General features: G+C 42.2%; 1 protein-coding gene across 1 annotated transcript in view; it reads right to left on the bottom strand.

Moving 5' to 3' along the window:
* Positions 1-14,552: 14,552 nt before the first annotated feature.
* iars1 (isoleucyl-tRNA synthetase 1) overlaps positions 14,553-23,648 on the bottom strand; it is a 62,331-nt gene continuing 53,235 nt past the window's right edge. Inside the window, exons 29-34 of the mRNA XM_083939819.1 lie at positions 21,644-21,820; positions 21,245-21,365; positions 20,918-21,043; positions 20,084-20,224; positions 15,929-16,081; positions 14,553-15,613 (exon numbers count right to left, since the gene is read on the bottom strand). Coding sequence (XP_083795945.1) covers positions 15,531-15,613; positions 15,929-16,081; positions 20,084-20,224; positions 20,918-21,043; positions 21,245-21,365; positions 21,644-21,820 — 801 coding nt within the window. The 3' untranslated portion in view covers positions 14,553-15,530. The remainder of the gene's footprint in view (positions 15,614-15,928; positions 16,082-20,083; positions 20,225-20,917; positions 21,044-21,244; positions 21,366-21,643; positions 21,821-23,648) is intronic.

The following is a 23,648-nucleotide window of genomic DNA, read 5'->3' as shown; positions in this document are numbered from 1 at the left end:
GGGCATGGTCACAGACAAAGGCCTGTCATGCAACTCTCCCCCAACAGGTCACACCCGGGAGTGAACTCTCCAAGGGACCCCCAAACTGTTAGTCTATTGGCTGACCTGACCTCTGGTGATGACAACATCATCAGTGTCTATAAACTGTAGGACACTTCCTGCTTACCCTCTTCCTTGGATTCTTTCTTCGAAATCTCCACACTCAACTCGGCGCTCTCCTGCTGGATCCAGGGACCAGCTGCCCGCTGTCCCTAGGCCCTGAACATGGCCTGAATGGAGTAGCAGCCATGTTAACCAACAGGTTACCAACTCAACTGAGCAGAACAAAGAGCGATCTGAGTCCTCTTTTGTCTAAGAGCAACAACCAAGACATCTCCCATCTCATGGACTGGTAACTAATCACCAACTGGGCATTACTACATGTTATAAGACTGTATGAACGGCTAAGCATAGAACTGTGACTTTGGTATAACCTGAATTATAGCTGGCTTTTGTGTAACTTAAATGTTCACACCATCTCTGCTGGGGTCCAAGCCCCACACCCCTCCTCTTTGTTTCACACACACACACACACACACACACACACACACACACACACACACACACACACACACACACACACACACACACACACACACACACACACACACACACACACACACACACACACACACACACACGCACGCACACACACACACACACACACACACACACACTTGCTGTTAGCTTTAGTTAGTTTATTGTGTGTTTTGTTTGTTGCATTTATTCATTTGTTAATAAATGTTTGTGTTTACCATATGTCTGTTTATTTAATATTACACAAGGATGAATGAGCCAGCCTCTACTAAGAAAATAACTTTTAAATCCTTCAACTGAGTAAACTATTACATTTATCGTGTTCAACCCTTAATTAGTAGTTTAATATATTTAATGAGACTTTTATATTAGTTGTCACTCCGTCTATGACGGTGGTGCCCTGAGGAACTCTGGTTTAACTAGAGTCATTTTTGTTATTATCTTTGATAATTTTTGGTGATAGCTAATATTTACTTGATTAACGATAAGTTTATTGAGAATACTCAATCTCATAATCTGAACGTGAGTCAAGGCCCTACATTTTATTGGTTCCCCGTGTGAAGTTTTTATTAGATTAAAGTTATTCATTTTTAGTAATTTTTCTCTATTAATTTTCTTTTTCAAATATTTCATTTGATAGTCACACTATTGATCCAATTAAACCTAAAGTACCTACACAGCTAAGAATAAGACCAGAAGGCTGCATCGACTGGATCATTTCTTGGATGAATGGGGTATCCTCAGAGCGGGAGGTCGACTTGGGAATGCTGCTTTACATCCTCACATCAAGCATCCAGCAGTCGTGCAAAAGTCTAGCCACACAATGACCTTACTGATCAAGCATTATCATCAGCAAGTGCACCTCCAAGTGCGTGGCATAACAATGAATGCACTATGATCAAACGACATCTGGATAACTGGATGTAATCATACTGTGGCATCCTACATTTACAAATGTGTGAACTAGAAAATTTAGACGTTCTACAGAAGAACAGAAAATGTCAGATTTACCACGTGAACGCATGGAAACAACTCCACCCTTTGCTTATTGTGGGATTGACTGTTTTGGTCCATTCTATGTCAAGGAGGGTCGGGGAGAGCTGAAACGCTACAGTTTGCTGTTCACTTGTATGTGTTCTAGTGCTGCGCACATTGAACTACTTGATGACAACAGACGCCTTTATTAATGCACTTCGGACCTTTATCGCTGTACATGGAAATGTGCGACAACTTCGATCCAACCAAGGAAACAATTTTATTGGTGTGGAACATGAGTTCCTGGAAGCTGTGAAGGAGATGAAGCAAGAGTGCTTCAAGCAACTGGGCTGCGAGTTTGTCATGAATCCTCCATCCGCCAGCCATATGGGGGGAGCCTGGGAAAGGCAAATCAGGACAATACGAAGTGTGTTGACATCCATTCTGGATCAAGGAGACTCGATGTTCGTCTTTGAGAACTTATCTGTATGAAGTCATCGCGATCATAAATAGCTGACCTTTAACAGAACATTTACTCAATGATCCAACTGGGCCGCAGCCTCTCACACCCAATCACATCCTGACGATGAAGCCCTCCATAATCCTGCCACCACCGGGAGAGTTTGTGAAAGAAGACCTTTAACTTCGCAAAAGATGGCGGAGAGTGCAACATTTGGCCAATGAGTTCTGGTCGAGATGGAAAATAGAGTACCTGTTAAACCTGCAACAGAGACAAAAATGGAACAAGACACATCGGAATGCAAGAGTCAACGATGTAGTGATAATACAAGATGACCTAGCAACAAGAAATGAGTGGAAACTGGCCAAGGTCACTGAAGTGTACCCTGGTGAAGATGGATGTGTGAGGAAGCTGCAATTGCTTATCGGTGACTCAGCTTTAGATGACCAAGGAAAGGGACTCAACAAGCCAGTCTACCTAGTCAGGCCAATCCACAAGACACCCTGCTTGAAGCTGAGTAATGCAGCATTGTTGTCTCACTGCCTTTCCTCACACCAAATATCATAAACATCATCTGAATTATTATTTGAATCTTTATCTTAAGTTCATTAGAGAAATCGCCAGTGATTTGGTGGGAGTGTAGCTGCCATCAAGTTAAGTTTATTTAAATTAATAATAAATAATTTAAGTTTAAATAAGAGACTATATTTGTGTTACTTCCTATGGATGTAATTATGTTTAAAAGGAACTGTTTATTGTAGCAGAACCAATGTTCGCCGGTGTCAATGCTCTCGCGTCATTTTGTATTGACGCACTTTATCTTCACTATGTTTGAAGTGATCAGCGGTCAGTCCGTTATGAAAGAAGAATAGCAGATGAAAGAAGCATAGCAGATGAAAGAAGAAGAATAAAGTGTCCTTAACAACGTTTAGTTAAGAAGGCCAATGAGGTATGTTTATGTATCATCATTGTTTATATTGTGCTTCGTAACTCCCTGTGTTAAGTGAATTTAATTGTTTGTTTATGTTTGTTTAATTTAGTTCTGACGACATTCGTCGACTCGGTGGACATTTTCTTGACAATTCCTCGGCGGATTGCAAGATAAATAAATGCCTGTGACCTGAGGAACGGGGTCCTCCTGGTTCTCTTCCTTGGACATGCGCAGCGGATACTGGCAGGTTCCCCTCGCCCCAGCTGCCGAACCAAAACCTGCCTTCATCACCAGCACGGGGGTTGTGGCAGTTTAAGGTCCTCCCATTCGGCCTCTGCAAATGCCCCTTCTACGTTTGAAAGACTGATGGACAGGGTGCTTGCTGACATCTCCCGCCAAGAGTGTGTCATGTATCTGGATGAGATACTTGTCCATGGGAACTCCTTCGGATCAGCCCTCAGAGCCCTTGGGCTGGTGGTGGAGAGGGTGGTGGCAGCAGGGTTGAAACTGCACCCTGCTGCTTTATGAGACAGGGTTGTGTTTCTGGGTCGCAGGCTCGAGGCAGCGTTGGCACCGTGGATGACAAGGTACAAGCTGTGAAGAACTGGCCCACCACGAATTCTGTACATGTCCTGAAGAGATTTCTGGGACTGTGCTCCGAGGTTCGTGAGGGGGTTCTCCTGTATAGCTGCCCCCCTGTTTCGGCTGCTGCAAAATGGGAGAGAAGTTCGTGTGGACGGAGGAGTGTCGCAAGGCATTTTCCTCTCTGCAGACAGCCCTCGTGGAGGCCCCAGTCCTGTCCCCACCCAATCTATCCCTGTCTTTCGTGCTATCTTAGTAAGACATTTAACAACGCTGAACGCCACTACTGTGTCACCGGACGGGAGCTGCTCGCCATTGTCAGCGCCATCCGACTCTTCACGCAGATGCACTGTCCCGCCGGCCCTGCATCGCAGATGATTGCTGCTATTGTGAGAAAAGGGAGATCCTGGAGGGCAAGCAGCTGCAAACAGAGGTGAAATGTGCAGCGGGGCAGCCAGAGGGGCTGGCGGCGGGCCAAGGGCTAACAGCTGTGGAGGTGGCGGAGTGGGGACACAAGCAGAAGCAGAACGATGACATCAGGCCAGTGCTCACATGGGTGGCATCGCAGCGCCGACCCACGTGGGACGAGGTCAGCATGTGCTCTCAAACTACAAAAGGACTCTGGTCCATGTTCAACACCCTGCGTCTGTGTGAAGGGGTGTTTGAGAGGGGGTGGAAGGAACGAGCTGTGGGGGAGACACGGTGGCAGGTGGTGGTGCCATGAAGCCTGCGGGAGAGGGTGCTCCAGGCAGTGCACAGGGCCCCTGGGTTTGGCCACTTTGGGGTCGGAAAGACACTTTGGCGGCTCCGTCTGAGATTTTACTGGGGCCAGCACAAGCAGGACGTGGAAGACTACTGCCGCCGTTGTGACAGCTGCACAGTGCGTAAAGGCCCTAAAAACAAGTCTCATGTCCAACTCCAACAGTTCCAAACAGGGTGTCCTATAGAGAGAGTGGGCATTGATGTCCTCGGACTGTTCACCGTACTGAAAGAGGTAACCGCTACATCCTTACTGCCATGGACTACTTCACTAAATGGCCCGAGGCATACTGTTTGCCAGATCAAGAGGCAGTGACGGTAGTGGATGCGTTGGTGGAAGGAATGTTCAGCAGACTTCGGGGTGCCCGAAGTCATTCACAATGACCAGGGCAGGAACTTTGAGTCCCGTGTGTTTGCTGTCATGTCCGAAAAGCTTGGCTCCCACAAGACCCGCACCACACCCCTCCATCCTCAGAGTGATGGTCTGGTTGAGAGATTTAATGGGGGCTCGTCACAACTTTTTTTTTCTCTCTTGCTCCTTAAATTTAACTGAAATCTGGTAAATTTTGTTTGTGTGCACATTTGGAATTTTTTTTGTCCACCTTAATTGAATTGGTTAGTCTATCTTTTGTTTGCAAAATATATCAGTATTTTTTTCAGTATTAGTTACAGGTACTTTTTTACTGAGTTTCTGATTTGTCATTTGCATTGGTAGACCTCAATTTGGGCACACTCCTTATTAGGAAACCATTATGTAACGCTGTGTTGGGCAGTGTTTTTCATTGCTGTTCTGTGTCTCATCAGGCATTGCTTTTTTGCCTTATTTGTATTTTTTGACAAGCGTTTTTGTGGTGGCTTTATGCCTTAAAACCTTTATTGCTCTTGCAAATTTTGATGCGCTTTGTTTTTTGGTATTTTTCGTTAATTTAGTAGCCATAGTTCAGGATGGAGTTTATTTTGGAAAAGTTTGTTAAGCAGCCTTCTCTTGAGGTGTTTCATAACTGCACTAAAGATAAGTTGACTTCTATTGCTGATCATTATAGCATCATAGTCTCAAAGACAAAAGCAAAGAAAGTGATAAAACATGAATTATGGACTGCATTGTTTGAAAAAGGCATGTTGACTGACCCTGACGTGGTTGTTTTGCCAATAATACAGGCCTTTCCTGATCAGAGCATTAGGAAGTTGGAATTGGAGCTAGAGCTGCGGCGGCTAGAGTTGCAGGACAAAGCTAGTGAGAGGGAAGCAGCAGCCAGGCTTAAAGAGCAGGAGTTCAAGTTTAAACAGATGGAAGTAGAGGAGCAGACTAAACAAGAAATACGCTTAAAAGAGATAGAGCTAAACCGGCCCCCTCCCCCACAACATGGCAATAGGTGCACAGGCTGATTTTTATATTAACAAATGTATCTGTATGATTCCTCCATTTAATGGTAAAGATGTTGATAAATACTTCATTCTGTTCGAGCGCACAGCTGACACTTTGAAATGGCCCAAAATGGTTTGGCCGTTACTATTGCAATGTGTGTTAACTAGGAAAGCCCAAGAGGCGTACACATCGTTGTCACCAGCTGACAGTCTTGACTACGACAAAGTCAAGGCTGCCGTACTTAGAGCGTTTGAATTGGTGCCCGAAGCCTATAGGCAAAAGTTTCGGTATAAAAAGTTTGACAATCACACTTTTTCTGAGTTTGGTCGGGAGAAAGAGGCTCTGTTTGACCGCTGGTGTCATTCATCTAAAGTAATGGAGTTTGAACAGTTACATGAGCTCATCCTGCTAGAAGAGTTTAAAAACTGTTTATCAGATAGAATGGCAACCTATATTAATGAGCAAAAGGCGCTGACTCTCGCAGCTGCAACTGTCCTTGCAGATGAGTATGTGCTCACTCATAAAGACAGTTTTGAGAGGACTCCTGGGTCGGAGCATAGTTCTTACTCCTCACGGCCCAAATTTACCCTCCTCACTCAGACAAATCTAGCTCTTCTCACTCAGAAAATGTTCAAGTGAAAACCTATGTTCCATTTGTTAAACGGGGGGGTGAAGAGAAGCCTGAAAAGTCAGACAGTGGGGAGGGTGCGGAGAGGCCAACTTGCAGTTATTGCAAGAAAATTGGTCACAACATTAACAAGTCTCAATCACCAAAATCTGTTGTGTTAATTAAAAGTGAGTCTTTGATTTCAGCTTCAGCAGAGCCGGTGCGCAGTCCTGACCCTGAATTCCAGCCCTTTTTAATGAAAGGGTTTTGTCTCTTTGACAGAGGGGGACCCTAGGGTACCAGTTCATATCATCAGGGACATTGCATCTAATCAATCTGTAATCTTTGAGCATGTGTTGCCATTTTCAGATAAATCTGCTGTTAAATCAGATGTGCTTGTTCGAGGTTTTGACATGCGATATGTGGGCCTGCCGCTTCATAACATCTATCTTGAGTCAGATTTGGCCAGGGGGTGCATTAAGCTGGGGCTCCGAGCGCAACTCTCAATCGAGGGGGTGACTCTGCTCTTGGGTAATGATTTGGCTGGTGGTAAAATGCTCATTAATCCAGAGGTAATTGCGGTTCCTCTGCCAGAAAACTCTGACGATTTGGCATTGAGATTTCCCAAAGTGTTTTCTGTCAGTGCCGCGACGGGAGCAATGGCCGAGCGTCAAAAACTGGAGGCTGAGGAGGAACTGTCTGACAGTTTTCTGGTTGACTGTTCAACTTCTCCACCTGCCTCTCCAGAGGTTCCTGCCTGTTCTGTTTTGCCTCAACTGGACTCCAAGGTTTGCATGTCACGTGAGCAGCTAGTGGCCGATCAAAAGTAAGACCCGTCACTAGCTCCTCTCTTTGAATGTGTGATTTCAGGAGAGGAGTTAGAAGATTTGTCAACAGGGTTTTTCCTAAAAGGTAACGTGCTCATGCACAAGTGGAAACCTCCACGGTTATCTGGCCATGATAGTTGGGGGGTGGTGGAACAGATCGTTATCCCTCAGACGTATCGCAGTGAGATTTTGAAATTAGCACATGATAATCCACTTTCTGGTCACCTAGGAATTAATAAGACTTTTGATCGTATCTTGCGGTACTTTTTCTGGCCAGGGTTATTAGTGAGCCGTTTGAGCGAGTGCAAATTCACTGTGTTGGGCCTTTCCAGCGCACCAAGACTGGTAAGAAGTACTTGTTAACTATAATGTGTACAGCAACTCGTTTTCCCGAGGCCATTCCTTTGCGTTCTATTACAGCTCCAGCTGTTGTTAAAGCCTTGGTCAAGTTTTTCTCTTTTCGCCCTTCCCAAAATTGTACAATCCGAACAGGGAACTAACTTTAAACTATGTTTTTGCACAAGTTATGAAACAGCTTAACATCACTCATTTGTGTTCAAGTGCTTATCACCCAGAGAGTCAGGGAGCCACTGAGCGTTTCCATAGGAAATTGAAGTCCATGTTGCGCACCTACTGCCTTGAGTTTGACAGGGACTGGGACAAGGGTGTCCATCTCCTCCTCTTTGCCGCTCGTGAGGTGGTACAAGAATCCCTTGGCTTTAGTCCCGCCAAGCTGGTGTTTGCACACACTGTGAGAGGGCCCCTTAGTCTCTTGCAGGAGAAGTGGCTAGGTGATAGCAAACCTCAAAATCTGCTCGACTATGTGTCGAGGTTCCGTTTCAAACTTCACCGCACTTGTGAATTGGCAAAGCAAAACATGACCGTTGCACAGGGCAAAATGAAGAGATGGTTTGACAAGGATGCAAAAAGCAGGAGTTTTAGTCCTGGTGATAAAGTGCTGGTGTTATTGCCTATTCCTGGCTCTTCTTTGCAGGCGCGTTATAGTGGCCCTTACTAGGTCAAAAAGAAGGTGGGCGATCGGGACTACATCATTGACACCCCTGAACGTCAACGGCTGTGTCATATTAATATGTTGAAGCCTTATTTTGACAGGGAGTCCCAGTCTGTCTCTACTTCTTCTGATGGTCCAGACATCAGTGTGGCACCGGGGCTGTCCAGTGTAGGAACTGCTGATGGTGACAAGGTATGATGGTGCTGTCTAGCAACATCAGCGTTCCATCTCCTGAATCTCAGGATAACGAAGATGATATTGTAGGTATATCCAGTGACGTAATTCATGGGTGCCTTAAAAACTCAGAAATGCTTTCTAATCTTCATGATTGTCTTCCAAATTTGGTTCAGCCTCAGCGTGAGGATGTGATCGGTTTAATTGGCTCAAATTGAACTCTCTTTTCAGATGTGCCGACTCGCACGCATGTGTTGCAGCATGACATTGATGTTGATAGTTCTCCACCAATCAAACAACACGCCTATCGCATTAATCCTGAAAAAAGGCTTTGTCTCCAAGACCAGGTGAACTACATGTTGGAAAATGGCATAGCTGTGGCTAGCACAAGTGCTTGGAGTTCACCCTGTCTTTTGGCTACAAAATCTGACGGCTCGGATCAGTTTTGTACTGATTATCGAAAGGTGAACGGGGTCACAAAACCTGACTGTTATCCTCTGCCAAGAATAGATGATTGTGTTGATAATGTTGGCTGTGCCAAGTATGTCTCAAAACTCGACCTATTAAAAGGTTATTGGCAGGTGCCGTTAACACCCAGGGCTCAAGCTATATCTGCCTTTGTGACCCCTGACGCTTTCCTAGAATACACTGCAATGCCATTTGGGGTCCGAAACGCTCCGGGAACGTTCCAGCGTTTAGTCAACACGGTTTTGTCGGGTTTATTGGGCTGCTAGGCTTATTTGGACGACATTGTTGTTTATTCCAAAACATGGGAGGAACACATTCAACAGCTTCGTGCAGTGTTTGGCAGATTGATTGAGGCCAATCTCACTTTGAATCTTGCCAAGTGTGAGTTCGGACAGGCTACAGTGACATACCTCGGTAAAATTGTGGGTCGGGGTCAAGTTAAGCCTGTCCATTCTAAAGTAGAAGCAATCCTCTCATTTCCTCCACCTGTCACTCGCCGTGGTCTAATGCGGTATTTAGGAAGGGCAGGATACTACAGACGTTTCTGCAAGAACTTTTCTGCTGTCGCAGCCCCCTTAACCGACCTGTTGAGCCCAAAAGTGCGTTACAAGTCGTCTCCGAGCTGTCAGCATTCTTTTGATGGCATAAAAGCCTTATTAACTAATGCTCCAGTTCTTGCTGCACCGGCGTTCGAGCGGCCGTTCAAACTCGCTGTGGATGCAAGTGATGCGGGGGCGGGTGCGGTCCTTCTTCAAGATGGGGATGATGGGATTGAGCATCCGGTCCCGTATTACTCAAAAAAATTAAATCTGCATCAACGTGTGTATTCCACAGTTGAGAAAGAAGCGCTTGCGCTTATTTTGGCCTTAAAACATTTCGAGGTTCATGTAGGCTCTTCTAAGGAACCTACGCTCGTATATACTGATCATAACCCTCTTGTTTTTCTGAACCAGATGCGGAACACAAACCGTAGGTTAATGAGGTGGTCAGTATTCCTGCAGTATTTCAATGTGGAGGTCAGGCATGTCCGTTGGAAGGATAATGTCCTGGCCGACACATTGTCCCGCTCTTTTTCTGATGAGTGAATGACCTCACGTTGCACTCCCGGTATTTGCCATCATAGGGTGGGGGTGTTGCGTGTGGCCATGAAAGATCTCCTCCATGTGCCTAAACCTGTTTTCCCTTTTCTCAGCAGGCTTCTCATGCCAACCTGCTATATAAAGCCAGCAAGACCATTCCCTCGGGGGACACAGACCCACCAGCACCTTTGGTCCCACATTATGATTATGTTGGTAAGCTTTGTTTTAGTAGTTGTTTTATTTTTGGCCTGGAGATGGCCAGCAGCCTTCTTTCTTCGTTTGGTTTTTAGTTTATAATTTGGTTTTGTTAGGTAGGGAGGGGGGGCAGCTCCGACGTCCCTATAAGGGGTGGCCTTAATAGGCCTCCATTTTTGCTGAGTTTGGCTGGCATCTCCAGGTCCCTTTTTGGGTTTGCCAATTTCTTTTTTGGTAAGATCCTCATTTGTATTTCCCTAGTTTTCCTTCAGGAATGTTTGTTTCCTGTTGGGATAAGTTGTTTAAAAAAAACGTTAAATGTTCTATCTTCTTTGGTGTCCTTTTATGTTTCGGTCTCCAGTTTGAGCCACTAGTCAATTTATTCAATTGTTTGGAGGCCGTAACATAATGGGCACAACAGCTGGCCATAGTGACGGCTAAACATCAACGAGACTGGGACAGCCATGTTCCTGTTGTGCTGATGGCGTGCCGGTCTGCTGTGCAGGACTCTACCTCTTGCCCCCCTGTTTTTCCCATGCTAGCTAGGGAGATCAGAACTCCTGGCGAGATGATGGTGGGCAGACCTCCCAATGACCCAGGTGTTCCGCCAGGCCCCGACTATGCAAGGAAGCTCCAGAACCGGTTGGAGTCAGCACACGACTTTGCCAGGAACCATCTGCGGAGCGCTGGGGCAAGAGAGAAGCAAAACTATGACGTACACGCCAGAGGTCGTAAATTCAAAGCTGGGGAGTTGGTCTGGGTTTACAGTCCAAAGAGAAACAAAGGCAGGAGCCCAAAGCTGGACAGTGTATGGGTAGGACCTTGCAGGGTCCTGGAGAGACTGGGTGAAGTCGTATACAGGGTCCAGCTGCCACAGAGAGGGAGAAAAGTTGTGTTACATCGGGACAGGATGGCCCCTTACCGTGATACGGCCAGCCCTGCAGACACAATTGGGATCCCAGACACTGCTCAGACTCCCCCCCCCCCAATTCCCTTCTGGTGACTTGAATTCCTCTTCCGACCCCCCTCAAGATGGACTTTTTGCCGTTTCCCCTGTGTCTGCATCCCCCCCCCCACCCCCCTTCATCTCTCCCTTACCCTTACCCGGTTCACGCACGGCCTGGGAGGAACCGCAGGCCTCCTGCCCACCTGAGAGACTTTGTCTGCCCCATCGGGGACAAGGGACTTTGAAAAGGGGGGGTAGTGTAACGGACCGTTAATGTTAGAATGTGTCACTGTTCAAGTGAATCACTGAGATGTCCCACAGGTCAGTGTAGTTACATGATGTTTTTTTAGAAAAAAAGCCTGTAGTTAAAAAGACGAGTAAAAACGAGGGTTAGGAGGTTGTTCTTTGTTGCCGTCGGCTGCGGCCCACAGTATACGTGTTCAGTTAGAAAATAAAGCGCAACAAACTGGATAAAGTCTTACCGCCTGATCATTGAGGGACGTTACAGTATGATGCCATGGGCGCCGCACAGTTTCCACAGTACCTAATACAGGTATCTGGCTTGGGCACATCAGATTAGATCAGTGTGTAGCAAACCAACCAATAATTAACAATTAATGTTTTCTTTATGCACTTGTTCTTGCTACTCCAAGGCATGGGCTTGAATGGTTGAGTGGTTTATTATTGTTATTTTATTTTAAATTTTATCAGCCTGTTGAAAAAGTTTAATTTGATATTTAAATTAAGAAGGCTGCAAATAGAAAAGAGACATAGGATTTTTATTTCAATTTTATTTAATAAATTGATGCCATTGATGTGTTTTTTTATTTGAAATTAAATTTTGCATGTTCACCATTAAGTTACATATTGTATGGTAACGACAAGTGTTGCTTGTTCCATACTCAATGTTAAAGCAAAACTTATTTTTATTAAAAGATTAATATGTTGGCCTGCGACTTGTTTCAAGTTTTAAATTTTGGCCCACTGTGTGTTTGAGTTTGACACCCCTGCCTTAAGAGGTTGCTGTAGGCTATCATTGTCTTTGATCTTCACTCACTGCACCATTTTCAATTCCCTAAACACACTCCATAGTACACTTAAACATTACTGGGGAGGAACTCACACGCACTCTGTTTATAATAATAGTATTATGATAATGATAGGGATTTGACTCCAATGCATTCTTAGGAGTTTCTCCAGATGCCCCTGGATCAGGAATTTGTTGGGCCAGGTCTGGTCCAACATTTACAAAAAAAAATGATTAAAGCTGTTAGCTAAATCCTCGATAATATAATTTTCTTTGTCCTTATCAATAAAATATTTAGGGTAGTTTGTTTTCTCTGGGCCATTTCTGATAATACCATGAGGTATACTCCATATTATTTTTATATTGTTTTTGTCATCTAATCATTTCTTAAAATAATCTTTCTTGGTTGCTCTTATAATATAATAATAAACTTATTTTTTTACGTATTTATTTCAGAGTCTTTAGTTCTCCGTCTTGTACAATCTCTGTATAGTGCCTCCTTTTTTTTTTGGCAGGCCTTTTGTAATCCATGGACAAATGTATTGTTTTTTTGCTGCTTACTCTGGGTAGGGAATGAGTCCTTACCCCAGGTGAAGGAGTTCAAGTACCTCGGGATCATGTTCATGAGTGAGGGGACGATGGAGCGTGAGTTTGGCCGGAGAATCGGAGCAGCAGTGGCGGTGTTGCAGTCGCTCTATCGCACCATTGTGACAAAAAGAGAGCTGAGCCGAAAGGCAAAGTTCTCGATCTACCCTCCCCTATGGTCATGAAAGCTGGGTCATGACCGAAAGAACGAGGTCGCGGGTACAAGCATCCGAAATGGGTTTTCTCAGGAGGGTGGCTGAAGTTTCCCTTAGATATAGGGTGAGAAGTTCAGCCATCCCTGAGAAAACTCCTATGAACGCCTCCCTAGGGAGGTGTTCCAGGCATGTCCAGCTGGGAAGAGGCCTCGGGGAAGACCCAGGACTAGGTGTAAAGATTATATCTCCACACTGACCTGAGAACGCCTAGGGATCCCCCAGTTAGAGCTGGTTAATGTGGCCCCGTAAAGGAAGTTTGGGGTCCCCTGCTAGAGCTGCTGCCCCCGCAACCCGAAACCCGGATAAGCGGTTGAAGATGAGTGACATTTTGTTTATGGTGATATATCAGTTTTTAAAAAGGCAAAATATATCATTGTTTGTGTATGTAAGCAATACTTTGGCTTGTGACTAAAGAAGCTATATTGATTATGGTATAATAAAAAAAAACAACTTTGCACTGAATCCGAAATTTAACTTGAGCATTCAACTAAATAAATGGTTTAAGTTGTGCCTGACATGTTTATTGTGTTAATGCAACTTAAGAGGTTTAAGGCATCGGTTTCCTCAAATTAAATAAGTAGCAACAAGATGTCACAAGTAGAATGTAATAATTTGGTTTAATGGAAGAGAACTGACTAAATATAACTTAAGTGGTAACATTAGTGTAAAGAAGATGCATTTAAGTTAATCTTACTTAATGCAGACTAGTTCTGATTACACATTTGAATCAGTTTGGATAAATGTAACGTTAAGAGTGCAAAATACTTAATAGTTTAAGTTCAATTGACTAAATGGAATAAGTACTATTAACTGAATTCACCTTTGTAACTGTAACAATAATTATTAGTTACTTGTAGTCAAATGCCTTAAATAATTAAAGTTGGATAACTCAAATTATTTAAGGCAATTCGTTTCCTCAAACCATTTCAGTTGAACTAACTCATCAGGTTTTACAGTGTAATAATAATGAGAACATTAAGTCTGATGACATTGTCTTTCTTTAAAGTGGATGATTAATTCCCCTTTCCACAGCAAGCAACGTATCAAACAGTAGTTTTTCATTACTCATACCTGGAAACTAGAAGGAGTGGCGTGCATGCTTATGACACTGTCAGTTGACATTAAGAATCATCAAGTCCCTTAGAATAAGATGGCCAACAGGATTAGGGCTAAACAATTTGGGGAAAAAATATGCAATTGCAATTATTCTGACAGATATTGCAATATGAGTCATGATCATTTTTTAATCATTATTCTCATTTTCTTTAACAAATACACTACAATGACCAAGATTTCATCAGAAACCAGGAAAACCTTAGATTTTCTTATTACATTTTGGGAAATATGCTTATCCACCTTCTAGATGAGTTAGTTGAGAAGATCGATACGGTTTTCCCATTTAAATTCTCTATGCTTATAAGCTAACCAGCTGCTAGCTCCAGTGTTTTAATAAATGAACAGATGTGCCAGTGTTATCGATCTTCACATCCAACCCTCGGCAAAAAAGCAAATAATTGTAATTGTTAAACTATTCATTGAAATCCATTTATTGCTGCTGAAGGCATTTGTAATCCCCTTTGTTGTATTTGTAACTTGACCCTGTTAAGAAAGTATCATGAGTCAGTAAAATGTCCCATGCATCCAGAGAACAGAGGCAAACAGATTTTTCCATATTTGCAGCTAAGTCAGTCACAGATAGGACGTGTCCCCTCTTGTCATACGGAGTACAGAAACTGAGCAGAAAGAAAAAAAAACATTCTTAGTCATATTTGATTTATTCAATTTTTTCAATTAAAATTGTACAATACCCATTTGTTGCTCTTTTTTTATTATAGAACCTTTTAGTCCTTCAGGTACAGTAGTCTAAGAAATTCACTACACCTTTCCAATGCCTTTACAATTATCAAAGGATTCCCAATGCAATGAATAGAGCAGGTTTATCTGTTAAATTCAAAACTGTGTGTAAGCATAAAAGGCCAAATTGATTCCCTGATTATGAGCCAAAGCAATAATTACTCAGCACTAAACTCACCTAAAATAAGCATTGAAGAGAAGCAGCTTATATAATTTGTATCATTAACACAATAAAGACACTTAATCCATCGGTAATATTTACAGTTGGACAGGTTAGATAGTTCCCTGGAATCTTTATTTCCAAGAACAGATGGGAAACATAACTGAAATTCCCAGTTTCCATGACCACACTTACACATCTAACCAGACGATCTATTCAACTCTTATGTATGAACAATCATTCTGTTCTTGAAGTGCATTCAATTTCTAGTGTGGAAATTATGTAAATCTCTTCTCTCTCAAGAATAAAAATAGCCTAGCAACACCCTGTGCTTTCAGAGTAAACTGTCACTTATAATTGGTGACAAATGAAAGACAGTGTGAGGTAAGGAAACTGCATCAGGGAGAACAATTCTGCAAGTCTTGGCTAAATACGATGATTAACGAAAGCTATAATCACATCTTAAAATGCACTGAAACACATTAAAACACCTCTTCAGGCACACTCCTTATGTGCCTGAAGTTGTATCAGGATATTTCAAGACTTTGTTAATACGGACTTCATGGATAAACAGTTGTGAACTTGACAGAGAAAACTGTTTTGCATCAGGATTTCCAAAAAAGCATCTATAAATCCACTATGCATAAAATGGGATTTCACTGGTAAAAAACTTCATTTAGGGAACCTGTGAGGCATCTTAGACGGTTGTTCCTATAGAGGGCTTCTCTGGGTTTATGCTCGGGCAGTTGTTTGAAGAACTCTCACAAACAGAGTTTTGGTGTCTAGAGAGTTCACTGATGAATCAGCTGGCAGCTCTGAAAAAAAAAGACATACATTAAAGAGTTTTAAACTATGTTTGTTTATATATATATATATATATATATATATATATATATATATATATATATATATATATATATATATATGGCCAAAATTAAGCGTGGAAAAACATTTAAGCAATCACAAGAGTGGAGTTTTCAAAAATCAGATTGTGAGTTTAGATTAGTTTATCCAAATGAAATGATTAAAAAACAGGATTCAAAAAGTAAAAAAAAAAAAAAAAAAAAGTTTAAATGTCTCCTATGTGGATGCTCAAGTCAAAAATGATATCTAGTATGTTTCCATCTTACCCTGGGTGAGGTCCTGGTCCAGGTAGAGTTTGAGCTGTCTGCCCCGGAGGCCGAAAACCTTAGCAGCCTCAGACAGCAGGCCTGAGTAGTCGAGCCCATTCTGGCCCATTGGGTTCATCAGCAGGAGGGTGCCCACCTCTCCTGCCTGGCACTCTGGAGGAAATTGGAAGAATCCCATTTGAAGTTTATAGCGTGATTGGGCTGACATTTATGTGATTAAAACATCTATTAGGCTATACTTGTTTATATTTATGTGGGACACATTAGAGCCAATCCCTTTGATCTGCAGAAATACCTTTTTATTTGACTGAAATATCTTTTTATTTGACTGAAATATCTTTTTGGCACCATGACAGATATGACAGACCTTTTCGTTGTTTGGACAATCTTTAATCAGGACAGGTGCCTGACAACAGTAACCACGTTTTTTTCTGCATTATAAATTTGGAGGCGGCTGCCTCGCTGAAATTGTCAGTCGCTGCGCTGGAATTTCGATTGAAAATCAATGTAGTTCTATGGAAGCTCAGTGGCGATGCTTTCAACTCGACCAGCAGCAGAAGGGGTGTGTTTGATTTTAGCTCCGGTCGCAAAATGACGATGCGCTGCTTGTGTTCCCTCAGGGCTCAGAGACGTTCAAACGTTGTGCTGAGCGTGAACGCTCCCCACCGGTGCAGAGCAACACGGTGGTTTCATTTGCTGCGTGGTGACAAAATGACTCTGCAACATTGCAGCAGTTAATAGTGCAAAATTCTGATGTGTCCACACTGACAAGTGATACCTTCAAAATCAAACTTAAAGCAGACTGACTTGCCGGTGTTTCTGTTTAACGAGTGACCCTGTTAACTGGAGACTTTCAGTGCCTCTGCGATTGCAGATGATGAAAACAGGATTATGTTTTTAAGAGAGATACTCAGACTGTATGAAAAGGAGATACTCAGATACCACAGTACAGCAGGGTGACAGGTTCATGGCTGGTGGAGCACTGAGTTAATCTCTTAACTTTTATTTATTTTCCCACAACAGCATGACTACAAAGGAGTAAAAAAGTTTTTTTTTAAGTGAATAAAATTTGACATGTTTAGACAAGCAGGTTTCAAATAAAAGTAGATTAATTTAGAAAATGAATTAGAGATAGACATTAAGAAGAACTCGCTCTCTTCCTGTTTACTGTAACAACAAACAAAAACGCCACTCATGGGAGAGAAAACGTACGACCTGCAGTGGATTCAGCCCGGTCCACTTGACATTAGATCGGTGCATGTCAGTGTTTCTGAGGCTGTAGGCTGTTCTCATGTGTCTCATTCTGCTGCTGGTGTCTGTGCTGCCCTTTCCTAACAGAAACATTAACCTAGTCAGTAGGCCTGCCTCGATGGGAGTCACACATGACCATTGCTCTTTCCTGTCCTTCTATAACGACATCACGATTGTAATTTTATCAGCCCAATTAAAAAAAAATCTCGGAGGAGCAACCCCCGAACCCCCATCTGAAAAGAATTCTAACTTCTGGGCTACAGCACGGGTGTTTCATTTGCTAGTGACGCGCCTGGAAACGGATCAGGTGAATTGTTCTGCATATAATCACATAGATTCATACGAAAAAAACATGTTTTATGCTTTGCAGACCTCATTTTGTTGTGGAAAATCAGCGACTATTTAATAAGAAAGTATCACATTTAAACTTCAAATATAATAAATGGTATTCAAATGTGAAGAGTGACTGAACAAAATGTGTATGTATCATACATGCGAGTCATAGAACTTGTTTTGACATAATCCGTTTTGGATTATGCGAACCAGGGCGATGCTAAACTTCCATGGTTTGCCGTCAGCCCTGGCACACTTACTGCTCACAATAATAAGGGTGGAAATAATCATAATAATGTAAACAGTGAGTGATATTTTGTAGGGAACTGTTTTGGTACTTCGGCTGTGGGTGACAGAGTTGTATCAATGATAAAGGTCAGGTGGACGTGTTTTTGTGCACATAAGGTTAGTTCGGTATTCAGCGGCTGGGCACTTCATACACATATTGGCTCTCGTGCACACGCATGTACCGCAAAACTTTCGCTCCCCTACCCTACTCAGCCCAAATTTTGGCCAGAAAAAAACCCTGGTAACAGTAATAACGATAACAATACTGCAGCTGGGACAGAAGCCTGTTATTAAACACAGTTTAATGAGACTGCTCAGTAGGGATGTAAGGATACACTGACTGAACTCACGATTGGATTCGATTCACGATACGTTTTCAACAAAAAGGGATAAAATCTACAAAATATATAGGCTATTCTCTTATTATATATTATTTCTGAGGTATGAACTGCAAAACAAAGCACATTTCCTTTTCTTTGTAAAAGTTTAACTGAACATATATTTTTTTAAATAACAAAAGCAACTAAGGCTTGGCCTGTGTTCTCCCGTACACATGATGAATACCATTCTGTTAGCAGAGGCTCTGTTTACAGAAACAAACCAGCTTCAGGAAATCTGAATTACTTCCTAAAAACGTAACAACTTAACTGCTAATCCCACCATCTGCAGCTTTAGCTGTCTGATCTGAGTTCATCCTATGCTCTTTTCACCGGCACACACACAGACTAGCCTTCGTAGCGTACTGAGCTATTCTTGAAATGATTTACATAATAACTTGCTCCGCGCCACTGCCAGCCTGTGTCACTAACAGCGAGTAGGACAGGAAATCAGTGGATGAAGATACATAACTTCTTTCATTTCCAAAAATAATTGAGTTAGAACCTACAATAAAACAGACTGGAGCGACCTGCTGCGCTCGCCGCCATCTTTGCACCGATTTCAACAAACAAAGTCAAAAGTAGATAGCGTGATGCTATTGATTTATCATCTCAACCTATTTGAATCGTCACACATTTTAATCGACTTTAACTGTCTCAAGATCACCAACCAGAAGTTAGAGCGAAACTGCACGCACACACACACACACACACTGCAGACCATCAGCACACAGGCTGCAATAAGGTGCGTTTGTGTACGAGGATGAAAGGGAAAAAGAGTGCTATGCGGAAATAAATAAACGCAACAATATGAAAAAATAGCAAAAAACAATTTGAGGCGGTCAGTGTCGCACAGACACGCACCACACTTTGGTCTATGTATGGGAAATACTGGTATATGAAGTTGTTATAGGAAGAGTTTGACATTTTGGGGGAAAAAAATTAAGCTACAGCCAAACACAGTGACAACTCATGTTTTATAAAATATTAAATAGATCCAACTGGACACCTACAGAATTAGCAAGAATTAAACAAAGAAATAGTGATACACTGTAGATGTGACAGAAAAGTGGGAACTCTAGTGTATATGTTGTGTGATTGCGACAAAACAGACAGGATGTTGGATGAAATAATTTCTTTGTAATGCTGTTTTGTATCCGTTTCTTTAAAGTTATCAACCCATACCTACACCTAGACCTATACCCAAAGCAATACCATCCTGGTCAATAAAAGTAAAGGAACTGTATGAGTTGTACAGCGCCCTCTGTGGTCCTCTATGCCGACTCGAGTTCAGGCAGGCATTAATTGGAAAACCATTGATTCGACAATGTGACTGTTATTTCAATGTAAATGTCTGACTAAAAACATTAATTAAAAAAAGAAGCTACAGCCAGAAACAGGTTAGCTTAGCACATAGTAGGAAGACTGAAATCAACAGAAAAAAGAGAGCCAGGCCAAACCTTCCTATACTTTGTTCTATGTAATTTTTCCATATAAAATCAAAGTATTAAAACAGCAAGTTGTGGTTTTAGGGGGGGATACATGTTGGCAGTTGCCGGCTGGGTGTCGCTTCATATTTTCTGAAGAGACTTGAGTGTGGCATAAATCTAGAGCAAGAAAGCCCAATAAATGCATCAATCAATTTATTTATCTTTATAGTTCCTATACAGGAATTGGGGTTGCAACCTGATGATAAGGCTGCAACCCCAAACCACAGTGAAGAATATGGCAATTGTTTTCCAAATGTCTTACTGTTCTTTTAGAATTATCTCCATTTCCAACATAAATGCAGGACTTTCATTTTTTTTTGTAGGTATTGCTAATTTTACTTAAGAGAAAGTAGTACTTTTTCCCCACTTAGAACTTTTGAGGTGTGTGCGTGTGTGTGTGTGTGTGAATTTCTCACCGGCTGGCTGTGCGTTGCAGAGCAGCAGGTTCACATAAGGACACAGGATGGTGTCGGTGGCTAAGGCGGGGCCAGAGGAGTCTGAAGTTGCTGACAAAGTTTTACTGTTCAAAGCCTTAACATCCATTTTGCTGGGCAACCCTGTCACAAATACAAAGTCACACCCAAACACACAGAGGAACATTAGAATTTAACTTTGATGCTAGCAGGCTCAAATGCTTGAGTTTACAGTACAGTATCTGGATGACTGACATTATCTGCACTGCCTGGTGTTGTATTATGACACGACTTAGCTGAAAAGGCAGCTGCTCAATGAGTTTAGCTAACAGTTTTTTCTGTTAATCCACACAGTCCAGTTACAGTTGCTCTGAACATGCATTTGCACGTCCATATTATTATCATAAAGGCATTAGGAAAGTTATCAATATTATGTGGGAAAAATAATAAGAGTAAATACTGTAGATAAATGATTGTGTGCCAAGATGTGATAAAAAGACAAATAAAACGTAAAAAATGTATTTAATTGATTTTTTTTAACTTACAAGGAAAAGTATGAAGTCTTAGATTATTTGAACATATTCAATTATTTAACTCACAGTATTATTTATTCTATGTATTAAATTTTTTTTTGATAACCTATCATTGAGAAGCTTTTAATGGTTTTAGGGTTCCACAGTTAAATACAATAATCAAAAAGATGCTACAACAGAAAAGTTTAAGTACTTCAGTGTTAACATGAGATTGTAGAAAGAAGGTGACTGTAAGATGACCCACAGTCACTAAAGTATTATGATGGCAGATGTTTCTTTCTAAGGGACCAAAACCAGTTCTCACCAGAAGTGCAGTGGAAGTGTCTGAGATTGACGTTATTGGCTCCAAAGATGCTGCGGACCGCTTTCTTCAGCTTGTCAAAGTCAAGTATGTTATTCCCTTTGGGGTTCTCCAACAGCACCACTCCCTCTGAGCAAGAAACCAGTCGGACAGGATTACTAACGCTGTCAAAGAGGTTAGACAAGGTAAAATGGTGTGGTACACATCCTATTATCTTGACAATCAGTAGATGTTTAATTGACAGTTTAAAAGTTAAAAGTTAAACGTGTTCTTGTTAGAGCTTTTCTAGCTGAAAAAATAGACATCCTTTTAGGCCTTCCCATGTGGTACCTTGTTCTTTGTCGTTAATATGCATCCTGAGGTTCACAAAGGTGCAAGCTGGTCCATTAAGAGGAGCACAAGGGGCCGAAGATCCCTTTACTATGGTTAACTCCAAGTCTGAGCCCTTCAGCTGCATCAAAGAAATGAAAGAATATGATGGAGGCAAGGAGAAAAATACGTAGAGACTTTTTTTGTCCTTTAAACTAAAAGTCAGAGGAAAAGTTTCATAATTAAAACTGATTTTGGGCATAAAATCAACCAACGGCACACCAAAGTATCACTTATGACAACACACGTTGTCTGTTACCAACATGTTGAAAGGCTGCGGTAACAAGATGCCTGTTAAACTGTACTTATATTATATGATAATAATAATAATCCTGCATGCCCTAAAGTGTCCTTTTATACCTGAGTCTTTTCTTCTATGATGACGCTGGCAGCCTTGGGGACAGGGAAGGACAACAGTGGAGCCTTGGTGGTAGCCAAGATAAAGTCAGTGTGAGCCTGGATGACAGAGCCCAAGTACTCCCCCTCTGGCTGGCAGCGATAGTACACAGTTATCTCATCTGAGGGCACCAAATGACCCTGTGGGAAAAAGGATGAGAGACAGGTTGGGGGCTTAATTATGTACATGAATACCAAGTAAAGTATTTTACTAGGTGAAGATGTTTGGATCAAAATAGACACTAGGAACTATCAAGTGAGTAAATATGCTCAAAGTACTGCTTGAATAGGTCATCAAACAACTATGCACAATTATCGAAACACCTGTTAACTCATTAAAACAAATGATTGTCAAGGTAGCAAAGAATCACTATTTTGTAACAAGTACGTCTCTTCAATTTTATTCTCTGCTGTAAAAAAATTAAATCTGGAAAAAAACCCTGAAAGAAACAAACAGCATGACAAATAAAGGCAGAAGGGAGGATGGGGAGATATTTTATTGGATGAAAAGCCTGTCTATTTTGGCATTGTGTGCCAACAGCTTCCTCTAACCTTGACACATTCAAACACATTGATCTCATCCTAATCTGCAGTGCAGCCGTACACACATAGATTGACTGTATAACACACACACACCAATTGCAGTATGTGGCTCAAGGGCAGAGGAATAACAATAGCTAGATACAGAGGAGCAGTCAATCAATGGTGTGGAAGGTTTATAGGTTTTTCCTGCCAAGTCAAGGTACTGACCCTACCCTAAAGGGGGTATTACAGTGTGTGTGTGTTTGTCACATCACTGAAGGCTTTAGAGATCTCCAGTTTGTGAGAAGCCCAATCAATAACAAAAAGGAACCACACACACACACACACACACACACACACACACACACACACACACACACACACACACACACACACACACACACACACACACACACACACACACACACACACACACACACACACACACACACACACACACACACACACACACACACACACACACACACACACACACACACACACACACACACACACACACACACACACACACACACACACACACACACACACACACACACACACACACACACACACACACACAAATGAATTCCCATCCCTGGAGTGGAAAATTCCTTGACAGATCTCAGTTTGAAATAACTGGAGGAATTTAGCCTGGCCAGGAGCCAGTGCACACCACTGCTATAGGGGGACGGAAAAAACTGTTTGTTGCTTGTGAAAACAGGGGCCGTTGGCTAATCCATCTTTACTCCCCAAACCACTTCAAAGCTCTAACATTGGAATCTGAAAGGGGCCAGACTGTAATTAAGCTTCCATTAAGCCTGCTTTATGATGGAGAAACTTCTAACTGTGGCGCTGCAGTGGAAAGATTTCAAAATTAGCATGGGACATAAAGAGGAAGGGCAGAGCACGGGGTGAATAATATGGCAAATGTTCTATGCTTGGTGTACATTGTAGGGCTGCAACTAACAATTCTATTCATTCATAGCAAAAGCAAGTCCCCACCACAGCGACTTCCTGGTGGATCCAATACTGAAGTGCCAAAAACAGTTCTCAGAGTGTCCACTAGGAGTAGTTTGCACCATAGAGCTGTTTCTCATTGACCCCAATGTTAAACAGGCCGATTTTTACAGCATAATTAAACCTACTTAGGACTTGTTTACAAAAAACATTCTGTCTGTATGTTTAGGTCAAATTTTCTATGACAACACTTAGGAGGGTGAATATTTTTGTGACAGGCTTGTTTTTATTTTATTCGAGGTTAAAGTTTATGAATAATTGGGGCACAGCCTCTTGAGTGACAGCTAGCCTCTGGCCATCACTTCTCTGAGGCTAATTGTCAGGATTAGCATGCTAACTCTGACAAGATGGTTTGCTCTTCAATCAACTGTAGCAACAGATGGTTTAGGAACACATCCTTTAAACGTTAGCTCTTTTATGCTAATTA

This window comes from Echiichthys vipera, assembly GCF_963691815.1.
Source record: "Echiichthys vipera genome assembly, chromosome: X".
Classification (NCBI taxonomy): domain Eukaryota; kingdom Metazoa; phylum Chordata; class Actinopteri; order Perciformes; family Trachinidae; genus Echiichthys; species Echiichthys vipera.
Note: the sequence above shows the minus strand (reverse complement) of the source record. Positions and strands in the feature narration are given on the sequence as shown.